The sequence below is a fragment of the Lathamus discolor genome, chromosome 17 (genome assembly GCF_037157495.1).
Source record: "Lathamus discolor isolate bLatDis1 chromosome 17, bLatDis1.hap1, whole genome shotgun sequence".
In the NCBI taxonomy this organism is placed as follows: domain Eukaryota; kingdom Metazoa; phylum Chordata; class Aves; order Psittaciformes; family Psittacidae; genus Lathamus; species Lathamus discolor.
This window is the reverse complement of record NC_088900.1, coordinates 2,271,806-2,295,426: the sequence shown is the minus strand read 5'-3', so window position 1 is coordinate 2,295,426 and position 23,621 is coordinate 2,271,806. Positions and strand designations below refer to the sequence as shown.

The window sequence follows — 23,621 nt, the reverse complement described above, 5'->3', positions numbered from 1 at the left end:
AGGCCTCATTTCCCTGGCAGAGATAGGATCTGCTGCTGCCACCCTTCCTGGCCACCTTTATGTCAGGCTGAAACGATGGTGTGGGCAGCAGAACAAGCCCTGCCTGTGCTGTTACCACCTGCTTCACCTCCTCTGGTGCCTGTTTATGAAAGGCAGCGCTCGCGTTCGTCATAACAATAATAACACTCTGCACTTCCCCAACACCCATCCATCTGCAGCGCCCGGGCTGCTGGCGAGCCTGTAATTACATCGTGCCTCCCACCACCCCCGGGGAAGCAGGCGAACATTATCGCATCTTCCCATTAGCTGGATGGGGAACCTGCAGGGAGAGGATGCTGCACTCCCAGCTGAGGAGAAGGGAAAAGAGGACAACAGGAATGAAATGCGCTTTGGGGTTTAGCTTGAGATCATTAGAGGGGCTTGAATGAGATCATTAGACGGGTAGGAGTAGGTCAGATGCAGATCTGCATCCCTCACCTGGGAGGAAGAGGACATCAGGCTCGTACGTAGAATGGTTTAGGTTGGAAAAGACCTAAAGATCATCCAGTTCCAACCCTCTGCCATGGATACCTCTCATATCCTTAGGGATACTCTACATCCCTAAGGAACTGTGATGGAGCTGCCTCCATTGGTACCCGCAGTGATTTTTAGCCCACGCGGTGTGTGGGTGACCTGCTCTGTGATTTGGAGGGGACATCGCCATCCTTCCTCTGGGTACCCCATGGTGTTCCCATCCAGTTGTCATAGTTTTATGCTTGTTTCCATCACAGGGATAGTTTAACAGGCTAGAAACCCCTTTTCCTCACACCACTTAATCCAGCCATAACTTCTTTCCCTGTCTTGCCTTTTCCATAGACACCTTCCTCTATATGCTTTCCTCTTTGCTGGCCCTTTAAACTCCATGGGAAATGGCACCTTCAGCCTCTGAGCAGATCCCTTTCAGCTGAGCATCGTTTCCTCCCCTCTCCCTGCACCTGCTGCATTCCCAGCTTCCATTGCCCCACTTCCTGCAAGGACCTCACTCATCCTGCTTGGCAAATGCCTTTGTGCTGAGGGTTTGTTGAGCTGGGTGCTTGGAGAAAGGAAAACTGAGCTGCAAAGAGCTCCTTGATGCTGCTGCCGCCGCTGCCCTTTGTGCCATCAAGAAAGGTGTGTTCCTGTTGTGTGTTATTTTTAGGGTAGGTCTGTAGGGAATTGCTCCTTTGAGGGGTGAATTTCTCTCTCCGCTTGGGTTTAAGGCGGTAGCAAGCTCATGAAGTGAACCCAGTGAAGCCCCTTTTGCTGCTCTGGGCTTCCCCCACGGCACAGGAACCTTGTGTGTGTGTGTGCTGAGCCCTCTGCACCGTGCCTTGCTCCCTGAGCAGGATTGGAGGTGAGCGGTGATGTGTGCACAGCGCGGCTGAGTGCCAGCACCATCACCCGCTCCTTGTTTTCCTTCCTTCCTTCCTCCCACTGCTGATATGGAGATAAAGGGCATAAAGCAGCTCCTGGCTACAGCTTGGTGGCTTTTATGGCCGTGCTGGCAAGCAGCCTATCACCCTGAGCAGCCCATCATTGCTCCTGTGCTGTTTTCCACCCTTGGGCCTTTCCTGCCTCACGTGTGGGGCTCTTGGCTGATCCTGCAGCCTTCCTTGGGGTTAGTGTGGGTTGCACGAGGAGCTGTGTACGTGTGGCTGCAACCCATAGAAACACTGGGTTGGGGATGCTCTGCTTGATGGTTAGCGCCCGTGTTTTACAGTAACCAAGGGCAGGTTGGACGGGGCTTGGAGCAAGCTGCTCTAGTGGAAGGGGTCCCCCCATGGAACTAATGAGCTTGAAAGTCCCTTCCAACACAAACCATTCCATAGGTGGAGATTTGGGCAGTGCCGACTGTTTCTGCACCATTAACTTGGTGTTTCGGAGGGAAATGGGGATGCTGGAGGGGTCTGTGCTGTTTGTTTCCCTCAAGGCACTTGTGTTGCCCATCTACGCAACCATCGAGGTGCTAAGACTGGGCCAATGCCCCCCTCCCCTTGGCTGCTGTGGGCTGGGAGATGGGGCTCACAAGGGCTCTGCTTTGATTTGTGAGCTCCTGGCCCAAAATCTCCTGCTTCCAGGCCCTTATTATAACCCCCGAGCCCCCTGACAGGGTTATTGTATACCTGGCATCCCAGGTTAGAGCCCTTCCATGCCAGGCGATGCCGCAGCCTTGCCCCCCTGAAACCCCTCAACATAAGAGCTGACCATGGTTGCCATGGGGATGGGAACTGGCTGCTCGTCCTGATTCTTGTGGCAAATTCCAGGAGGCTGGAATTCGGTTGTTAATGGCAGACACGAGGTGTTCCGGGTTGGGAAAGCCGGCTTGACTCAGCGGGCTTTGAACTGCCCTGCAGGAGGCTCAGCTCCAAACATCCTGTGTGAGGGCCACCTCCCCCGGGTGGCTTCTCCTTTATCTGCCTGCTGTGAGTAATAACAGCTCCTCGCTGGCACATCTGAAGCGGGAGGAGGACGGGCAGGAGCCACAGGTAAAGTCTCCTACACATAGAGAGGAATGGCGCTGGTGAAAGGCTGTGCGATGGGATGGATGGGGCTGCTTGAGCTTGGGAAGAAGGGATGCGGGAGAGCCCACCTCTGCAAGGCAAAGGTTTAGTGTGGTGCTGGCGGAGGAGGTCTTTAGCCCTGTTTTGGGGGGGATTATCAGGTTTTGGAGGAGAGGGAGCTTGTGCCTCGTGGGCGAGTGCTGTTGGCACAAGAGATGTGCTTGGGTACCAAAGTGGAGGAGGATGCACAAAGAGAAGCCCCTCCAAGCATCTATGGCCAGGCAATGAACTTGCTTATAGGCTGGCTGCCCTATGTTTGCACCCATGGGGATGCTCATACATCCACATGGGAAGGCATCACCCCAGCAGCATTGATCCCTCTGCATCGGCTGGAGCAAAGCCCCATAGGAGGCTGTAGATGGTCACAGATGGACACAGATGGTGATGGACGCAGAAAGCCTGGAAATAGGGCAGCAATGTTGTTGCTCCTGAGGCTGGGAATGCTGTGAGCGCTCAGCATGAGGCACAGTAAGGAGAGCGGGCAGCTCCAGCATGGCTATTAAACAGCAGCATCACAGCCTGGGAGCCCAGGTAATAACTTGTGACCGCAGCCATATTTCAGGTCCTGGGACAGACAAAGCAGCTCACAGGGAGCATAAACACCCAGGAGCTCTCTTAGAGCTTCAATCAGCTTCTGTGTGAGCACGGACTCAAAGGGAGGGGATGGAGAAGCCGGCGGGCGAAGGGGTACCGGGTTTGGGCTGTTTGGGTGTCTGGGGGTGCTGTTCTGCACCTCCAATGTGTGAGCTGAGCGAGGGCACTGCTGCTTGGAGATGAATCTGGTTCCAAAACAGTGGTGGTCAAAAAGGGCCCTTTTCAGGCTCTTTTGAGTGGGTTTCTGCTTGGTTTGGGACAGCAATGCCAAGCAAGAGGTGCCCCAGGGTGTGCTGTGGCTGCTCAAGCAGGGAAGCAAAGGGGACTCCTGACAGCGACCAAAAGCATTGCCAAGAGGTTGCAAAGTAAAAGGGTCCTTGGCACTGTGGAGAGTGAGGCTATCGGGATGCTGGGGTAGGAGATCCCAAGGAGAACTCTGGAACGGAGTGGTTTGGGTCTGCTGGTACCTAAAAGGGGGGATGCCTGGAGGATGGGGGGTGATGGATCCCGTTCAAGCTGGGAGCAGCCTCCGGAGCTTGGTTGTGTGTCATTGCCATGTCCGAGCACACGGATGTCTCTGTTCTCCTCCTCTCCTCCAGCTAAGCACATCAAATGACAGCTCCTGATGTCTATCTCGGTCAAGGTGTGCTCCTGACTGCAGCTTCATTGTCCTCCGTCCCTGGAGGACAATGGTAAAATTTGGATATAGATGGTGCAATTGTGTGCTGCTTAAATGTGCTGTAATAGCATTTGTCCTCAGTCACTTCAGCATGGAGATGTCTGTGCAGGGAGGATTCGTGCCCTGGACTCGGGATCTGGGCTATAATCAGACTGGAGTATGAGCTAATCCTAGCGCAGGCATCCGAAATAGAGCAGGAGCCATCCCCAGTGCCTGAACCAGCTCCTGCCATGGGGCGTTTCTCATCTCCCTGGAAGGCTGTCCAGTAACTTCCTTCCCGAAGGGAAACCTTGATGTGGTGTGAACAGGTTTGGGCCTTGCCCACGGTTCCCTGTGGAGATGGAATGGGTGATGCTAACCCCCGCATCCAAACACCACGCTTTGCCCCTGCCCTCCAACCTGCGCCGGGCCAGCTCTGCAGAGCCCTCCCTCACCTACAGCGTTGCCACACCACATCCTACCCTCGTTTTGCAGTGCCTAATTACTTTCTAGTGTGGGAGGACTCGGAGAACGTGCTGGAGTTGTTCATCCAGCCTCTGCAGCTCCCTTTGGTATTTATAAACACGGCGCGGATGTGATTGGTGATGCAAGGGCAAGGCGGTGCGATAGCTTCAGGGTGAGTAATGCCTCCTCCTGTGCACAACCGAGCTGGAGGAAAGGACCAGGAAGCCTTGAGGAGGGGAAGAGAGATGCCAGACACAGTGGTTGCACCTCTGGTGTTCCCTATTGGCGGCTGATGGCAGAGCCATGTGCCCCTTCTCCCTCCGGATGCGGCTCCATGGGGATGCTTTGGCTCAGCCCCGGGCACCGTCTGTCCCTGCAGGTCCAGCAAGCGAGCCCGATGCCAACGAGTTTCCTCGGCAGTGCCCTCCGGGGCACCTTCTTCCTCCTGTTTGGTCTCTGGTGGTCAGTGCGGTACCCACTGAGGTACCTCAGGAGGAAAGGCAACGCCGAGAGCCAGCCGAGCCATGGGACCCAGTGCGTGGAAGCCTTCGAAGGGGCGGTCAAAGCTCTCTTTGCCCTAGCAGGTAAGATGTGATGATGCGCCCCAACATCTCCTGGTGCTGCATCCCTTCTCCCTTGAGACCCGGGGATGTTTGGGGTGGGTTGGCATGGGAGGGCTTGCAGCCATTCCTATGGGTGATAAAGCCATTCCTCCCCTCTCTGCGCAGGGATGCTGGTGGAGCAGTTTAGTCCCACCGGGCCCCATCTGCAGCTGTACAGCCCCGAGGCGCGGGGCTGGACCGACCTCACGCGCTGGCACTACACCACCATCTACCTCTTCTTCCTGCTCTCCGGCATCGTGGACGTCATCTCGCACTCCCGGCTCAAGCTGCCGCTCGGCTTGGACCGGCTCTCGCTGTCCGTGGCTCTGCTCATTGAAGGTGAGAGCGTGGTGCATGGGAGAGGGGGCAGGATGGGGTAGGAGAAGGGCTCTGAGGGCCACCAGTGGGCAACAGCTCCAAAGCCCTGTTTTGAGGGCAAAAAGCACTGGTTGCACGTCCCAGTGTCCCCTTCCCTGTTCCTCTCCAAGTACGGATCCATCTACGGCTGGATTCATATTTGAGGGTGCCCCCGTGCACAGGGGATGCACAAGGACCTATGGATGTGGGCATCTCCTGACAACCTCTGCCAAGGCTCTCTTTGGGGTAAATAGGGGTTGTCCTCCCACCTTGGTTGGGTGCACAGAGGGAACAGAGCCTGATACAGCGGTCCCCATCACCGTGCTCCTCCTGACGGCTCTACAGCCCTGGCTGGGCACGGAGAACACCAGGTCTCTTCTCTTGGCAGGTTTGCTCTTCTGCTTCTGTGACTACAGTGATGCAGCATTGGACCATCACCTCTATACCCTGCTGGCCATGGCTGTCTTTGCTGGAGCCCTGTGTGCCCTCCTAGAGGTGTTCATCCGAGACCACATCATCTTGGAGATCTTCAGGACCAGCTCCTTCCTTCTCCAGGGCTCTTGGCTTTGGCAGGTCAGTGCATATCCAGTGCTGTCCGCCGAGCTTCATACCCGTCATTACCTGCTGGGGTTAAACTTGAAGGTTGGTTGGAATATCTTAGTGAATAAGAGGATGAAATGAGGTTTAGCACCAAAGCTGTCATCATGGAGACATGCGCATGGAATGCATGCAGAGACAGGACAAGGGGTGATGGGTTTAAACTGGAACAGGGGTAGTTCAGCTTGGATACAAGGCAGAAGCTCTTCCCTGTGAGGGTGCTGAGGCGCTGGCACAGGGTGCCCAGAGAAGCTGTGGCTGCCCCATCCCTGGCAGTGCTCAAGGCCAGGTTGGACACAGGGGCTTGGAGCAAGCTGCTCCAGTGGAAGGGGTCCCTGCCTGTGGCAGCGGTTGGAAATGGATGAGTTTTAAGGTCCCTTCCAACCTAAACCATTCCATGATTCTATGGACAAACCTGCATGCTAAATGGAAATTAGACCCCACAAGGGTGGGAAACCTCAGTCATGAGCTTTTATTCCTGTTATGATGTCCAATTTATTCCTCTCTTTGTTCCAAAAGACTGGAAATAATTGGGGATCTCGCACATAGCCACCCAGCTTTGGGTCTAGGGAGGAATGCACAGCCTGGCAATATAGCCTTTGGGTTGCCATCCTTCTCTGGGGCTGCACTGTGGGTCCTAAAGTTACCTGTGGAGCATCCCTGTCCTCCTGAAACACACCCCTGTGAGGAGACAAGGATGCTTTGGGGATGCTGAGGACAGTGGCCCAGATGTCCCTTGAGTTTATTGTGCATCCAGCCCATAGCCACTTGGCTAAAACAGAGGGGGAAAGAGATGAGGGATGCACTTTATGCCTGATGCGTGCTGATGCTCAATACCTCTTCTGTCTGTGACCAGATTGGGTTTGTGCTGTCCCCTCCATGGGGAGGACCAGGCTGGGATCAGACCGACCGCAGCAACTTCATGTTCCTCACCATGTGCTTCTGCTGGCACTACGCGGGGGCTCTCGCTGTCTTGGCAGCAAACGCTGCTGCATCCCGCTGGTACGTGGGGAAAAAGGGCAGTGCTGGGGGTCCCGGTGCTATGCATGGACTGGGATGGCCAAGAGCATCACCTAGACCCATTATCACTATGGAAATCCAGTGTGCCATGGGATAAGACAAGTGGGTGTCCATGGAAAGGATGCTGCCTCCAAATACCTGACCAGTGTCTCTGTCTCCCCTGCAGCTGTAATGAGTCCTGCCAGCTGAGGTTTGGGGACATCGACGTGGAGCTGGACTGTGGCATGTGCATCCGCAAAGGCAACAAGAGCTCCGGCGGTGCCCTGCTGCCCGAGAGCCCCTCGGATGATAAATGAGGCTGTGTTGGGCATGGAACCGTCTTCCCCACTGGTTTAGAGCTCTCGAATGAGGTTTTGGATTAGTCCTGATCAACTCCAGTGGCACTCGATGGCAGAGCATCAGAAGTGGGAGGCAGGACCCCAAAGGTGGAGTGTGGTAGGAGATGGGAAGCCTTTCCTTGCGCATCCCTTTCCTGAGCATCCCTTTGGTGGCTGCAAGAGCAAACCATGCTCATCCAGGAGGGAATACCTCATGTTGTGTGTTGTGAACTGCAGGACTGGTTTGCTGGGGGAGTCCAAGCAACGTGGCCAATTTGGCTGGTTTGTTTTAACGTGATCCTTGCTTCTTCCAGCCAAACCAGTGTCCAAAGCTCCTGGGGGCTGTCGCTCGCTCTGGTGTTAATGGAAGTGGTTTTGTACAAAGGTTACCGTGCACAGGGTATACGTGGTTGCCAATAAAGTACTTAAAAGAGCCACCTCAATGGATCTCTTGAATATGAAGCCTGGAGATCAAAGGGCATGGTTAAGGTGACGCTTGGCTTTGCAGTGATTTGGGGGGGGGTGGATGCAATATCGGAGGGATGGGGCTTACTGTGGCCAAATCTGCTTGGAGAAAGGGGTGGGTGGCCAGGGGATGGAAAGGATGGAGGCCGCTGTTGGCACTGCCATGTAGCCTCTCTCATGGCATGGTTTGGGTTGGAAGGAAGTATCTGCAAGCAGCAACCTCTTCAGTCACCTCCAAACAAAACCTTTCGGTCCTGGGTCTCTGCCTTGCACTTGGTGCCTGGGGGTACGTGGGGTTTTCTCCCCTTAGGTCCCTATTTGGTTGGCAGCAGAAGGGCATGGGGAGATGCTTCCTGCCGTCGAGGTCAAAACCGCCTTTAAAAGACTTCATTAAGCAGGATTCGCGGAAGAGCTGGAAGTTCATCATCAACATGGACAGCTCCAAGTGCTGGGAGGAAGGGAAAACGCTCCCTGGCTCAGGGCAATTGCAATCCCCAGCCCCAGGAAAGGTGCCTGGAAGAGCGAGTGTTGCACGTCTGATGTGATGCTCCCCTTTAGGAGCAGGGCTGGAAGGTGACCAGTGCTTGGTGCTGCTGTCAAGAAAAGGACCTTGAGGAGCAAAGGAACCACGGGGGGTGGAATTCTTGGGTACCCACATGCAGAGGGCTGTTACTAGGGGTTGTGAAGCATTCAGGAGGGATGGTTTCTCCAGGGCCTGCTGGGGAGGGTTGCCATGAGCTAGGGCTGATGTGGATCTCCTGCACTGCTCCAGATGTGCTCCGTGGAGGTGATATGCTCTGGTTATCAATAATCCTCATGGCACTAGAAGCAGGGTTACTTGTTACATCCATGAACAGGATGCTTAGTGCCTAGGTGATAACCCTCTGTGCTGCACTTGGATTGAAGACAAAGGGGGAAACCATACCTCTTTCCCCTTTGATCAGGTAATGTTACTTCTTGCCTGGTTTTTCTTGCCCTGGTTTATCTGTGCTAAATCCCTCTTGGTGTGGTTTTTGCTACTTAAAACACAGGTCTTTAGCGGGGATGCTCCTTCTTTGCTTGAATAAATACAAGAGCAAATATTCACTGCTCATCCAGGTGTGTGCTTTAGCAAGCTGGTGCCCAAAGGGAAGGCACAAGGGTTTCCTTGAGCAGGGTGTGCAGAATCACCTCTCACCATACTGGGGGATGGAGGTGCCCCATATGTGAGAGATGACAAACAGTTACTGGGTCAACAGAGTAGAGAGAAGCAATGAGATTGTCATGGCTGTAATTGCATTTGTAGAGCAGCTCCCAGCCAGGCTGTGTGTGGAATGGGTAATATCTACAACAACGTTCTATAACAAACCTTTAACCCAAAGTGCTTTTTGCTATTGGAGCTGGAGGGCAATGGAACTCATAGACTGGGTACTGTGTGTTATTGATGAGGAAAGCCTGCTCTGTCCACCTAGAAGTGTTGCTGTCACACTGGTATGGACAGACACGAGTGAAATAAGGTGAGAGCACAGAGCTGAGCATCACAGACTCCCAGACTGGTTTGGGTTGGAAGGGACCTTAAAGCTCACCCAGTTCCAGCCTCCTGCCATGGCCAGGGACACCTTCCACTACAGCAGCTTGCTCCCACTGCATTGCCATCCCTGTGTCTCTATGGTGGGCTATGGTGCGGGCCTGGGTGTGTTTAACTACAGGGGACCTTGTTATTATACTCAGACCCAACTGACGGATGTGGCTGTTCAGCAAGCATATAGAGTGGGATGTGACCCAAACCAAACACAATGTATATGCTATAATGAAGCTTAGTACTATGCATTTGCCTTACAGGACATGGTGAGGTTCATGCTACCTGCTGAGACATCCAACAAGATCCTAGTGCTGCTTCTGTGGGGCATTCAAGAAGAGCATCCTCATCCTTCCCCTCCTCCTCCTGGGGAGCACTGATGCCACTGGACCACTTCAGCACTGTTGATCACCCCAGAAGCTCCCAGGTAACATCAAGAGAGCCACTTTCCTTGGTGGCCTCAGGTAAGCACATGTCTTAGTCACTCCTCAGTAGCGCATGGGTCCATCTGGAGAGGTGTAGGAGGGATGCTGGTGAGATGGAGCCCCACCAGCTTCCTCCAGCTACTTCTTAGCAGTCAATGCAATGACACTGTGAAGGTCAAGGCAATGCAACACAGCAGGCAACCAGGGAACAGATGTTGGAAGCACCACGTCTGTTGGTGCACACATTTCCATATCCATTGAGTTTGTAATTACCCATCCTGCTGTTTTCCTTAAGGAAGCTGGAAAACCTCTTGTGTACAGCTGCTAGAAGATGGTGAACCTTTGTTAGCAAACCTGAAGTTGTTCTCAGGGCTCTTAATGGCTATTGGGAGGCTGCAGCTCGGGTTGTGGCTTATTGCTCATGGCAAGATGTAAGAGGCTGGGTATAAAGAATAGCTTTCCTAACACTTAGAATCTGGTTTGCTTTCATGTACTGGGCTGCAAGAGCCATTTGTGGTGATATGGTGGTGGGGCATAAACATCTTGAGACCTGGGTTAAAGGATGAGTGGCCAGCACAGCTTGGAAACATGGCTCAAGGCATTAATACTGCATCCAAAACTGGAACAGTTGCTCTCTATAATGTGTTGTGACGATGAAAGAACAGCAGCAGCCTCAGTCCTTGCTTTCCTCCCCTGGTGTCTTTATGTGCCCCTTGCTGCTGGAAAAGCAAGCATCGGTAGGGCCTGCTTTGATGTGTGAGCTTAGTATGAAGATGCTTTGATTCGAACGTATTCGACAACCCACTGTGTTTATTGGATTTGCAGTGATACATCTCTCTCTTGCTGACCCTACAATGGGCTTCAACTGCTCTCTGTGTCCCTTCACCTGCTCCATCCCCTAGTGAGTGCTGTCATTAAGGTGCAAAGGCAGAAACCACGGCTGGTTTGTTGGCTTTTGGGTATCTTCCCCCAAATCTGGGCTCACGGCAACTGATGGACACGGAGCAGCTCCATTTCCTCCTCCCTCTATTTGCAACCTCATGGACAAACCCTACCTGTTTCTTGACTAAAGCTACTGGGCACAGCTCCAGTGCAGGAGACGTCCGGGTCTTAACTGCAGCTTCAGCCCGTGTCACCTAAATGGGTTTTACATTTCCTATTCCAATGAAACTCATTTAGTTACCATTAACAATACTTGTCTTGAACGGTGCAGTGTTCACATGGGGGCTGTGAAACCTAAGTCCTGCATCTGTGCAGTTGGAGGTTGGTGATGTGGCGACGCAGTGAAGCACAGGTACAACGGAGACTGAAATGACACAAAGAGCTGGAGCTGTAGGGTACAGCTTGGCTCCTGGAGCCTCATCTGCAGCAGTCTGCTTCATTAACTGATGGATTAATGATCATTGGAGGCTTTTGTGAGCTCTTCCATGACTCGATTCATCTTATGTAGAAACCAGCTTGTGTTTTGGACCAGGCTTAAGCGTGGTGCTGGGGATTGCACTGTCTCTCGTACAGCAATGGACGTACAAAGGGACTGGTGTGTTAGCAGGGAGCAACCCCTGTTTAAGAGAAAGCATTTATTCTGTGTGTTATGTCACAGTCTAAGTGCCCTGTGCTTTCTCTTGTTGCTGTGATTCAACAGGTATAAGAGGAGAAGCTTCACACTAAGCCATGACTGATCCTAATTGCACGATGTCTTTAATGGGTACAAGAGAGGTAAGGGATGATGGATGGATGCAGCTGAAGCCACGCACCTCTCTGCAAGCAATCAGCTCTGGCTCTGAGTCTGATCAAACAAAACACCCTATAATAATAAAGTAACATTTAATAAAGACAAAATCAAAGAAATAAGGAAAAGTAAAACCCCCATAAACAGCCCTCTAAACCCAAAATGCACAAGTTATTTTCTATCATAATAAATGTCAAGGCAGAACCCAAAATTGCAGTCCCCCCCCCTTGCTCCTAGTTTATAAAGAAAAAACCAAAGCCCACCCCTCCTATTACCTTGCAAGCAGGGTCCCTAGCTTTCTTTACCAGTAACACCAACTCTTGCCCCAGAGCCCAGGTCCTTTGCTGGGGAACACAAAGACACTCCCCATTTCAGTGCTGAAGCTTCTCTGTGTCTTCATGCAGCTATTGCAAACACACCAAGTGTTGCATTGCTGGATGCACTCAAATCCAGTCCCACCTCCCTTACTGACATTATATATATAGAGAGAGGGAACACTTGGAACATCTCAAAATTAAGCAATATCAAGTGCAAATAGGCCTGAATGTAAAGTACAAGGACTTTTCTCATCACTGGCTGTGTAGTTCTTGATGCATCATCCTGACAGATGAAGGCAGCAGCGCGGTACCATCCTCTGGGGTGTTCTTGATACTTGCCCTTCAAAACAAAGAGACAGCAGTAAGCAAAAAGAATTATGAGCAGAGGAAGGCACAAAATACATATCATCTGTACAAAAGGGGTTATTACATTAAGGGGCTTGGTCCAACTATCATTGTGGGGGCATTAGTCCCAGTCTGGCTCTTGATTCTAAGTACCTGGACTAGCCAGACGCAGCTCTGGTGATGTGTGTCACCAGTTAAGTGGGTAACATACATTTCAGCCCAGAAAATAACCTAACCACCATCAATGCATCCCAATAGAGAAGAGCTGGACCAGTGCTTTGCCTGCAGTTGAGCTCTCTACCATGCAAATACTCATATGGCAATGAGCCCTTCCCCAAAGATGCTCTGTGAGGACTGGGGCCTTTGGGCCTGCTGAACACTCACATCACAGGATAGCACGAAAGAAGAGGTACTTGTCTTCTAAAGAGAAAAAAAGGTGACACCAGGACCCTTCCCTCCACCCAGAGCACACTCTAGCAGCATAAATTCTGCATCCCAAGTAAAAGCTGCACATAACGAATACATCCATTTGCCCAGTGCAGTTAAAAAGGATGCAGGTTTCCTGTTGGGATGAAGTACGAATTCACCTTTAGACTTTACTGACCTCATAGAATAAAACTCACGTAGTTTTTTGTGCCCCAAACCCCGTGGATTGGGAAGAGGACTCATTGCACAAAAGGGCAGTGTTATCTCCAACCACACAGCGACCTGATGGGACCCGGGAGGTGAGATGCCCTCCAGGAGTCCCTCCCAACCTGCATCTCTCCATCAGTCCGCCCCAGCTGCAAGATTATCCCCTCCAAAGCCAACCCACCAAGGCTGGAGGCAAGGATTATAACTCACCTTGTGTTTGATGACAGTGCCAGCCCCGAGAGCATCCGCTCTGCTCTGTTCTTGTGCCAGTCACTGCTGCAGCAGCCCTGGTAAACATGGAAAACAACTCCCCCTTCCCAGCATAAAAACCCCACCATGGAACACCTCTGTTCAGCTACATTGCTTTCAAGACCACCTCTCCTTGCTCTATGTTCAAAGGCACATCCTGGGGCACCAAGCCCTACCCCTGGGTTGCTGGTGGGTCCTGGTTTGGGTTAGAAGGGACCATCCTGTCCACAGGCAAGGACACCTTCCACTAGACCGGGTTGCTCCAAGCCCTGTCCAACCTGGCCCTTCATTTGCACAGCAGACCCCAGTAACATCTGGCACCATCTTCAACATTCCCTTTCCAAAGCTGCAGTCAAAATGCATCATAAAGAATCCATCCTGAGTGCTTGGCAACCTGTGCCAAAGCACGGAGCTAACAGGCTCTGACTCCAGCCTGATGCATTCATTCTGTAGGACAAATAGGATTTAGCGAAGGAAAAAAATCGAATTCCCCATTCAATTCTGGAATTCAAGCCCCAGCCTCTGTCCTTTGTTTCTCTTCCCGGTTGTCCTACCTGAGGGTGCAAGTCCAAGCAGCAGCTTTGGATGGAAGATACGCTCTGGCATCCTTTGCTTTCAATTTCCTGTTTAGAATCAGAACTCTTCCCCAAGTAGCTGTGACAAGGCAACAGACGGCAGTTTCTAGGACAGCATCTGCTCCTTCCTGTGGTGTCTGCATAATTTAACCAGAACATAGAAGTTCCAGTGACACCAAGGACAGGATTTAAGGAGAATCAGGACACACGACTGCTTGTTTCCTATTCCAAATGGCAAAACCTTCACATTCCCTCCTACCTCCTTCTCCCCCTCTTCATTCAGACCTATTGGGAACTGCTCAGATCAATGGGGAGGAGGATTCATTGTGTCTCTTGGCTTCGTACACCACCAATTCAATGGCAACAACTCTTTGGTCATTGCATGGACATCAGAGAGCAGGAATTTGCATTCAAAGGAAGAAACCAGAAGCGGAATGGCACACAGGAGCACTGACAGCTTTACAGGCTGTGAGCTTGGGGTGGCCTGGAAGAGGAAGTCAAACCTGGATCTGCTCCTGCACCTCGCTGGGAAGGGCAGCAGGAACAGCTTGGTACTGCAGAGTGCTTTGGCTCCACTTGGTCCAAGGCCTTGCCAGTGGCTCCCTTCACCCAGGGAGCTGTTCCACCCCAGAACCACTCGGGATACCTTGGACAGACAGGCAGAGGACAACCATCAGCTCTCACTGACCTGCAGAGCGAGGACACGGTGCTCAACAGGAGTCCCGGTGTTGGTTCAGTCGCATCTCCTTCTCCCCATGAAGGTCAACAGGATCCGAGACCACCACAAAGGTCTCTGGGCACAGCTCAATGTTCTCAATGCCGTCACGTTCGTTCTCACTGGAGCAATGTGGACAAAGAGGGGGGGGATAAGGTCTGCACAGGTTCGGCAAGGGATGAGAAGAGGGAAACGAGGCGAGCCCAGGAAGAAAGAGAAGAAACGCTCTGGAAGTTAAAGTGTTTATTGATGTGTTTAAACTTTGTACATTCCCCACAGACCACACGAAGGAGTTTGCAGGTAAATCTGTGCATAGTGGGAAGAGACATGGAGGGGGGGAGGGAAAAAAGAAAAATCACAGGAAAAATAGAAAAAATACACCACAGGTTACCAGAACCTCCAGATTTAAAAAAGCCGTGAGCATTAACACCAACTATACAAGCATTACAAAGACATGATGGTGAGTGGAACGACACCCCTTTTGTTCTTCTTCTTGGGGCCTATGCATCTCATTGCCCTTCAAGCAGGCACCTTGTCCCTTTTCCCTCCCCAGTTCCAGCGAATTCCACCTCCATCAGCTCCCAGAGGGGCAGGGATTTGTCATCTCTGGGCAAAGCCACCCAGAACCGTGCCCATGGCCCAGCATCACCCGGAGTGATGCAAAGGCCAAAGATGCAAAGAGAGATGCAATCTGAGCCTCTCGGCTACTTACCACGTTGGTGAGGCAGGAGAGCTGGGGGGAATTAGAAAGTAGTAGCGAGAGGGGGGTGTTAATGCCAGGTGAGGACTGAAGGAAACTGGTTCTGAACGGAGGATTTCAATTCAATACCCAGGAACTTCCAACTCTAGAGCAGAACTGACTCTGGCAGGGGGAATGTGCAGACCCCAGGATGCACAAACCATGTCCTAACATTCCACTAGAAGAACTATAAACAGAGATGCTAGAAGCCTTTTAACTCCTTGCCTCCAGGGAGTCTTTGATTCCTAGAGCCCAGGCTGCTATGCAGCAGGGTGCACACCACTGGCATATGAGGATGGGGCGGGGGGGGGGTCTCCTTTATTTTTTTTACTCTTTTTTTCTCTTTTTCTCTTTTTTTTTTCCTTGTTATCAGGGTTTTTTGTTAGTTTCCATTCCCAATTGCTTCTGTCTGTGTCACAGTTCCTATCCCTAAATTAATCTCTTTGCAACTCCCAGTGAAATTAACTTGCGAATCAAAACTGCAAAGGGAAACCCAAATACTGCTTTTATATATAAAAGCCAAAAGGACTCAAGAGCCACAACTGTCTCCTTTTTACAAGGCGGGCTGGGACAAAGGACCCTCAATATGCAGGTGGTCTATCTGAAACAAAAATCCACGTTTCCCATTTTCTATATATAGAGCTTGTATCAGACATCAGAACAACAGAACTGGGATTTCCCAGATTATTTAAAAAAAAAAAAAACAACCAAAAAAAAAAACCCAAAAAAGAAAACTACATCTCAGTCAAATATCTGCAATAGATCCATTTTTTCCCATTTAAGGAGATTTATATATCATATTGTTATATTATCATTTCTTCACCCATTTAAAAGAATGGAAATTGCAACTCTACAGTAGTAATTATAGTCTTAATGATCCAGGAGTTCTGAATGTAAGATGAAGTCCTCTCGAAGCAACTGTTGGTCAGTAGTTGATCCAAAACGCTGGACCACTTTGGCCCTCCGCCCTGAGCCTTTCCCAGCCAGGGCTGCTGTATCTTCATCTCTTTTATATCTGCATCTGCTCCAGGTATTTGTAAGTGGGGTTCTCGTAGCCGTGGTTCTGCATCTTGCTCAGATGCCGCTCTTCTGGGGTAAGCATTGGGTCAACCTTTGGGAAGAACAGAGGGTTACTGCTCAAAGGAGGACCTTGAAGGCCTTACTTCACAGTACCAAGAGCTAACGGGCACACGCTGGATAAATACCACAGCAAGCAGCAAACAGGAGAAAAACGTAAAGCCACAAGAACTAATCAGCTTAACAGAGTCCCCTATTTGGGCACTAACACCTCCTGCCTGCTCTTGCCTATTTGGAGATGTCCTGCACAAATCATTTCCTAAGTGAGCCAATGTTACAAGTGTGGGACCTGCTTCTCTCATTAGAGAGGTCATTATGATTTCCTGCATCAGTTGGGCAAAGGGGAAAAGCAGCTTTCTGCAGACTCCATTAAGTCATCATTAGAAATGTGCATGTTGGGAGCAGAAGGAAGGAGGAGGAACCTCGCTCCATCTTAATAGCTGTTACATTAGTCGGGAGGACAAATTGCTACAGATTGACTGACTTACTCCCCTGCTAAAGATATCGCCTGAAAAGCCTATTTACTGCTAAATCCTACCCTGAGCCAGGCAGGGAAACCTAATTGAATTCCGTGTGATCCGGGAATACAGCTGTGAAGTGACAGATCCCACCATGGCACATCGATGACCGACACCTGCACACTAATACATAAGTGATGCATGTGTCAGCATCGACAGAGTTAAGCCCCATCTAGCTAGGAGTGGAGCTGCTGATGGCTTGGCAGCTCCTGCCACCTTCACCCCCTACACACAACATGTGATTCCATGCTGACTATTTTCTTCCTCAGTTACGGAGCAGGAGTCGTTTCTCACCTCCACAATCCCATGGCTGATGGTCCCATACTGCCTCTTCCTCAGCATCACCAAGCTGATGACTATAACAGTAGCTATGGCAACAGCAATCACCAAAAGGCCAATGAGGGCACTGCTGCTGAAACTGAAGTCATCACGGAGGGAGTTGTCATTATCCTGGAGGGAAGAAAGCAATGGAGAAAGTGGAGGAAGAGCAGTGAGGAAGATGCACTGCTAAACCTAAAAGGTGGCATAGAGACCTAAAAGCTCTCTAACCATCTGTGGTATCAAGACACGACTGATTACACCGGACAGGGTAAATGTTTCACCTCTAAATCTTCTCCAAAAGGATAACCAACACAAACTTGTTTCCCTGCTCAGGCAGTGACCCACACTGCTTCCCCATCCCACAAAGCACTTCCACGAGAGACAGGTCAGGTTCTAACGTGTATTCACTGCTCACACCACTGCACAGCAAAGCGGCTGCTGCGTGACCTCCCAAGAGCAGTTTCAAGGCACCAAACCCCAAATTCAGCACCACACAAGAACCAAACCCCAGCTTTAGGAGCCTGCCCATCGCTGGACTCGGTAGTCACGTACGTACCGGCTCATCCACCAGCCCACCGACACGCTCTGCATTGAAAATCATCTCCTTCACATCCAGGGTTTCATCGATGACCTGAGAACAGCCACAAAAGTGCTTTATGAAGGGAGCCATACAAGACAGAAGGGATGAGGAGGCATGCAAGAGACCTTTAATAAAGACTAGCAAAGATTCAGAACCATCTTTTCCCTGCTCTCAACTGTTTTCCAACGTTTCGAGTGAGTACTGCAGCCATCTGGACATCCAAGCTACCTCAAACTACAGGCCCAAATGAAAACCCAGCTTTGGACACAGCACTTCTGCTGTGGAATATCTAACCTGTGGCTTTAAAAAAACCCTTTTTGGGGGTTAGATCTTAAGGGCCTTTCCAACCCAAACCATTCTGTGATTCTATGATTCTATAATAACAATATTGAAAGGAAACTCAAAAGTAAACTGTGTTGGGTTTCTAAGCCAGGGAACTGAGGCAAGGCTGCCACCAGAACCTCATGAGTTCTGTACACTGTAGATGGAGCTAATACCAACCGGCCTGCACCCCTTCAGAAGGCAGCAGGGCCTTTCTTGTCATGAAAAATAGGTGGGAAGACAGCTGGATCCCATGGTGTGTTCAGACCTAGCTCCAATCAAGCCATACAGAGGGGTCTCTGCTTGGGAAAGCGGTTACTAAATCAGACCGATCTCCAGCTCAGACTGCCAGAGATCTGGATCTCTTTCCTTCCCTCACCCTCCCACCCTTCTGATGCTAAGCAGTATTAAGAGCCTGCAACAGTCAGAAAACTGACTCCCCCACACCATATGGATAACGAATGCAGTGACATTCTGTAAGCATGGAAACAAGCCGCTGCTATTAATTAGTGTCCCCAGCAATCTCAGCTTTACAAAGTAAAGGTGGAGGGCTCACCACATTTTCATCCACTTTCTTCTTGCTGTTAATCACCTTTTCTTCAGCGCCGATCAGCCCATCCAGCTCAGTGAGGCCAGAACCTGCACCAGAAGAGCAAGGCACGGACCATTACCCAGTGACTTTGGGAAGGGTTACCTACTCTTTGTAGAGCTGCCATGGCTAATGCGTTTAACCACATGGACCGCTGATTTTTAACCTGTCTTCATGCTGTTGTGTCAGAAGGGGAGCTCGGAAGCTATGCTACAGTGACAAGTGACTGGGAGGGGGTTCTGTTAATGAGTGGGAATGAGGTGGCAATGAGAGGAGCAGACAAGACTCACCAAAACCAGGCTGAGGTGTCAATCCACAAATACCATCTACTGTTAAGTGCTGCTGTTAGAAGGTTCAAGGCAATGTGTTAAAGTGTGAGCGAGCAGTTCCCTTCTGCAGATGTCACCTGGGGTCAGCACCACCTCACTGTGACCCTGTGCTGGAGGCACACATCTCCATGCTGGGAGCCAGCACATAGGGAATGCTGGCACCCATTCTTTTGCAACCAAGCGCATCAGCAAGAGCCTCGGGAATGGGAATTTCAAGGTCACCCAGCTCCGTAATGAGCTGCTGTCCCTTCTCTGGCACAAGCCCAGAAACAATAAATCCCAGGGCAAGGGAGGAGCGAAGAGCTACACCAGCCTTTGTACCAGAACATCACTCACCCATTTCTAGGCTGAAACTAGCATAGGATCAAGAGAGGAATATCAATTAACAGGAGGCGGCTGCTCTGCATAAACTGTTTGGATCTGAAGCGTTTATAAATAGATTGGATCAATAAGAGAAGAGTCTGATGCAAGATACAAAGACCTAACACAACACAGCACATCAGCAGAAAGCCTGGTTTCCATTATCTGCAGAGACAACACAACACCCTTCACAACACCTAAACCTCCCTAATGCAAAAGCAGGAGGACAGCAAAGCCTCAAACCTACAGCGGGGTCTCCCCAACGAAGGGCATGAGGTGGGGGCAACACTGCTACAGCACTTAACACTTTGCTAGTGACTGCATACACCTCTCCACAAGCTGCTGAGCTTGCAGGTTGCCTAAGACACTATGTCAGCCGCTGCTGAAATTGGCAGCGTGTTCTTTGAGGAGATGTAAGGAGAGGCTGCTTGGCTCCAAGGCAAGTTTTTACTGCCTCAAAACGCCAAGGAAACCGAGGTTTAACTCTAGCTCCTCCCAAAAGCAGCATCTCAGGGGTTTTGTGCATCCCCTTTCCCTATCCAGCTCTTTGGAGACAGTAATCAGATTCCAAACACGGCCAAGGCTGCTGGTCTGACTTCTCACAGCTGCCCAAGCAGGTCATGTTATTGTGAAAGGCAATGATGGGCATTCTCTGGAGAGACCAGCCACAAATAACTTTTAGAGAACTACTGTGTCAGCTTTTGGCCTATGGCTGCTTTAGTCAATCCTCAGGAGCCAACGCAGCAGAGTCTCCAGGGCTGGGAGTTCTGAGCTTTGCTATTTGTCACAGTGTGCTGTACCAAATAATAGACCCAGTTCTATGTAGCTCAAAGGCACAGTTTAGACTCTATACTTCCCAGGGGAAAGAAACCCACAAACGTGCTCAACATCCCCCACAAAACTCCCTAGCAGTCCTCCTAAAATTCAGTGTAGACATAGGGAGCAAGTGCAGACATAATCTTTGTCCCTAAGTCATCACAGACTCTCCTATGGGGCTTGGAGCAAGCTGCTCTAGTAGAAGTGTCCCTGCCTGCGGCAGGGGGCTGGAACTGGATGAGCTTTAAGCTCCCTTCGCAACCCAAAGCATGCCATGATTCTATGAAACGGGAAGCACCAGCCTATATTGATCACCTTGAAGTCAACAAAGCACTTGTCCAAAGGAAGAATAATCAAACTATAGGCTGTCCTAATTCCTTCCAGAGCAGTCAGTGCACTGAATCAACTGTATGCTGCTCCACATGAGGGATGAAGGTGACTTACATTTGTAGCGAAAGGCTGACAGTGAGAATAGTTCCAAGCTTTCTGGCTTTCACCATATTACAAAACCCTCTGCGTTCATTTTCAGTGTTATTAGCAAAATCCTTTGCTCTCTCTTTGAGATTCTCCACAATATGTTTGTAACCAAAGGCACGTTAAAATGCTGGGTTTGCTTCCCACACACAGCACACCTACCACTGCTCTGCAAAAGCATCTTAGCCATTAGCCTGCAATTTCCACTTCAGGAATGAGATCCATGTCTAGCAGATCAGCCAGGCCTCATCTTCACCCAAGAATGTACCACTAACAAAGAAGGTAATTTCATGCTAGTATTTCTGTGCTGCTTTTCCAGCCCAGGCAGCCCCATTTAGCCAGGCACTGAGCTCCTGCAGCATTAATAAGGAGCTAAATGAGAAATGGATAATCACACAGGAAGTTACCAGTACAGAGAGACGCTACGAGTGGACAGGGGATGCTGAGGAGACCACAAAGAAGGAACCTCCTACTTCACATGTCCCAGACTAGCTGCGCTCTATGGTATCTACGAGGACACTTAGCCAGGAAACACAACCCGTGTCTGCTGTGGCACCGATTCCTAGTTTAGTGCTGTCAGCAAGGATGGATTCCACAGCAGGGACGGGAGCCTCCAGACTCTTCCACCACCACAGGTGAGCTTTATTTTGCCAAGTGCCCAAGTGGAGATGCTGCAGGCAGCCCGCTAGGTTTCTCGAGGGCAAAACAAGCTACTCCAAGACACCTTGTGAGCCTGGCAGGGAGGAACACACGCACTCAATGAGATGCTCAGACTAGCTCGTATCTTTAACACTAGGCCTAAACAAGCACAGCTGAAAGTTACTGATCTAAATGAGAGCAAGGAAATGAAAATCAAGGTGAGTATGGAACTAACATGAAGCTATCAGACACACTGAGAAGGTAGGAGTGTGATCGAAAGCACTGTGAAGGAGCAGCTTAGAACCAACCTTTTTTCATTGGATGGTACAAATCCGTCTGAGGATCTAGCAGGAGGGAAAACAAAAACAAAAATAGCAGAGAAAGGAGATTAAGAGAGAAAGGAAAAGGCTTGTGCATGATTTCTGACTCAGAGCCTGGGAAAAGCTTTTAGCCCTTAGCCTTCTTTCAGCTCAGGACTCTGTCCAAGCATTTATAAAGTCAGCACACACACACACACACACACCAGCTGTCAACACCCAACACTACAACAAAATACAGCTTTAAATCAAGAGAACTCCTGCAGCCCTTCAACAGGGCACAAAGACTTCATATAACATGAGAACAATTTGCTTCAAGACTGAAAAATCATTGCAGAGTCAAGCCACGCAGCTGGAATGGGAAACTCCCTGCAAAATGGGAAGAGATAAACCAGTTCTGCCAAGGGAAGAACCAAGAGAGAAGCTCAGCGCAGATTACAAGCGGCACTGCCGCTTTCCAGGGGCGCTGCTGGGGCAGCTGCTTTCCTCTTGGATCACCCAAAGGTATGGAGCTTTCTGTTCCACCAAGCTGAGCCTAAGGTAAAAGTGCCTCTGTTGTGTAAAGCCAGTTTCCAGTTCCACGTACCTTCATTTTCAGGCAAGGCTGGGAAGGTTTTCACCTGGAACGGACGGAAAGGTTTGCCTTCCAGGGGAATTTCTTCACTCTCCTCAGAGCTCACTCTGACATCCACCTGGGATTCCGAAATGGAGGACGTGAACTGATCCATGTCTGCACGTTGCTCCTGAAGGAGTTCATCTGAAAGGAGTACGAGGAAGTATTACACAAACTGCATGAAGCCTGGCAGGGACAGGCAGGGGCAGATGGCTTGAACGGAGCTGAGGCAGGGCTGCAGGGAATGCTGCTGGGGCTGCCAGGTTATCTTATCTTGCATGCTCTCAAGTCTCATCTGGAATTCTCAAGTAAAGGTATTGCCTAGAAATACGTACAAATAAGAGCCAAAGGGTTTGATGTGGCAAGAGGCTTTGTCAAGGTGGGATTAAACTATAAAGTGGGAAAACATCTGCCTGTTTTTATGGATCTTTTTCATCTCCTTTTTGAGAGAGGACTTAGCTATTTGGAATGCTGTTGGCTTTTTTTGATACTGACAGTGGAACTTCTTAGGTACAAGCTGCTCTGGATGTGCTGCAAAACATTGCCAGTCAGCTGTAGACCTGCTCCAGCGAGTCCAGAGGAGACCCATGATGATGCTCCAAGGGCTGGAGCAGCTCTGCTCTGGAGCCAGGATGAGAGAGCTGGGCTGGGTCAGCCTGGGAAAGAGAAGGCTCCTTAAGGAGAGACCTGAGAGCAGCTCCAGTGCCTAAAGGGGCTACAGGAAACCTGGAGAGGGGATTTGGACAAGGCCTGTAGGGACAGGCCAAGGGGAATGGCTTGAACCTGCCCGAGGGGAGACTGAGATGAGCTCTTGGGCAGAAGCTCTTCCCTGTGAGGGTGCTGAGGCGCTGGCACAGGGTGCCCAGAGAAGCTGTGGCTGCCCCATCCCTGGCAGTGCTCAAGGCCAGGTTGGACACAGGGGCTTGGAGCAAGCTGCTCTAGCGGAAGGTGTCCCTGCCTGTGGCAGGGGGTCGGAACTGAATGAGCTTTAAGATCCCTTCCAACCCAAACCCATTCTGTGATTCTATGTTTCTAAAACCCTAAGAGTATCTGCCCTGTGGTACCTAAGCCTAAGCCTGTTGTTGAGGGCATCCCCTCGAAGTAGCTAGTCATCTTTTTGGAGCTTGCTATGAAAGCTTGTCTAACACAGTGATGAGTTGAGCTGGCACAAAGACACTCACCAATCTCATCCTGGATTTCTTCAGCCACATATGGCACCTTGTAGAGCAGAGACAAGCTTTGATTCATCCGCTCCTCAATCACATGGAGATGTGTCATCACCTGCAGATGTACAAGAGTGTGTTGGAGGAGGCAAAGACTGTCAGTCACTCAATTGGTACCAGTCCTTCACTTGTTTCATTAAGCATCTGCTACTGGTGATGGATCTGCCATCACAGACAACAGAATGGGACACGGGTCCTTCTAGTCCCATTCTCTGGGTGACAGCCTCCAACACATCACTGCTGGAACTGATCATCTGTGCATGGCCCTCTTGCTATTTGGGGAAAGGCTGGGAGCAGACAGAGAGGATGTGGCTGACTCCTGCTGTAACCAGCTCTCCACTGGAAATGCTGGAGATGGTATTTCCCATACACCAGACACGGTCATAATTCATTTCCTGCAGCAGCTACAAGCAAGTGCTTTATTAAATGGATTATCATTCCTGACTACTAGAAGAGATACACACAAAGGGAGGAGACAATATTATTTATCAACTCTGGTTGCAGA

At 50.5% G+C, this 23,621-nt stretch overlaps 2 protein-coding genes across 5 annotated transcripts in view; one reads left to right on the top strand and one right to left on the bottom strand.

The window, feature by feature from the left end:
- The first annotated feature begins 748 nt into the window (after positions 1–748).
- LOC136023026 (transmembrane protein 45B-like) lies at positions 749–7,626 on the top strand. 2 transcript variants are annotated; one of them, XM_065697060.1, is made up of 6 exons: positions 749–1,149; positions 4,676–4,880; positions 5,025–5,237; positions 5,644–5,828; positions 6,709–6,854; positions 7,039–7,626. In XM_065697060.1, exons 1-6 carry the CDS (start codon positions 1,111–1,113, stop codon positions 7,166–7,168), a joined length of 918 nt encoding a protein of 305 aa, XP_065553132.1. In that variant the 5' UTR covers positions 749–1,110; the 3' UTR covers positions 7,169–7,626. The 2 variants fall into 2 exon arrangements, with proteins under 2 accessions (XP_065553132.1, XP_065553133.1); XM_065697061.1 differs by lacking the exon at positions 749–1,149 and adding an exon at positions 2,454–2,504.
- Positions 7,627–14,428: 6,802 nt separating this feature from the next.
- APLP2 (amyloid beta precursor like protein 2) overlaps positions 14,429–23,621 on the bottom strand; it is a 44,763-nt gene continuing 35,570 nt past the window's right edge. For 2 of the 3 annotated variants that reach the window (XM_065697167.1, XM_065697166.1), the window contains 6 exons: positions 23,075–23,174; positions 21,867–22,037; positions 18,313–18,395; positions 17,412–17,486; positions 16,829–16,984; positions 14,429–16,050 (listed from right to left, as the gene is read on the bottom strand). In XM_065697167.1, the coding sequence (XP_065553239.1) occupies positions 15,949–16,050; positions 16,829–16,984; positions 17,412–17,486; positions 18,313–18,395; positions 21,867–22,037; positions 23,075–23,174 (687 nt within the window). In that variant the 3' untranslated portion in view covers positions 14,429–15,948. The remainder of the gene's footprint in view (positions 16,051–16,828; positions 16,985–17,411; positions 17,487–18,312; positions 18,396–21,866; positions 22,038–23,074; positions 23,175–23,621) is intronic. The other variant, XM_065697165.1, reaches the window with a different exon arrangement.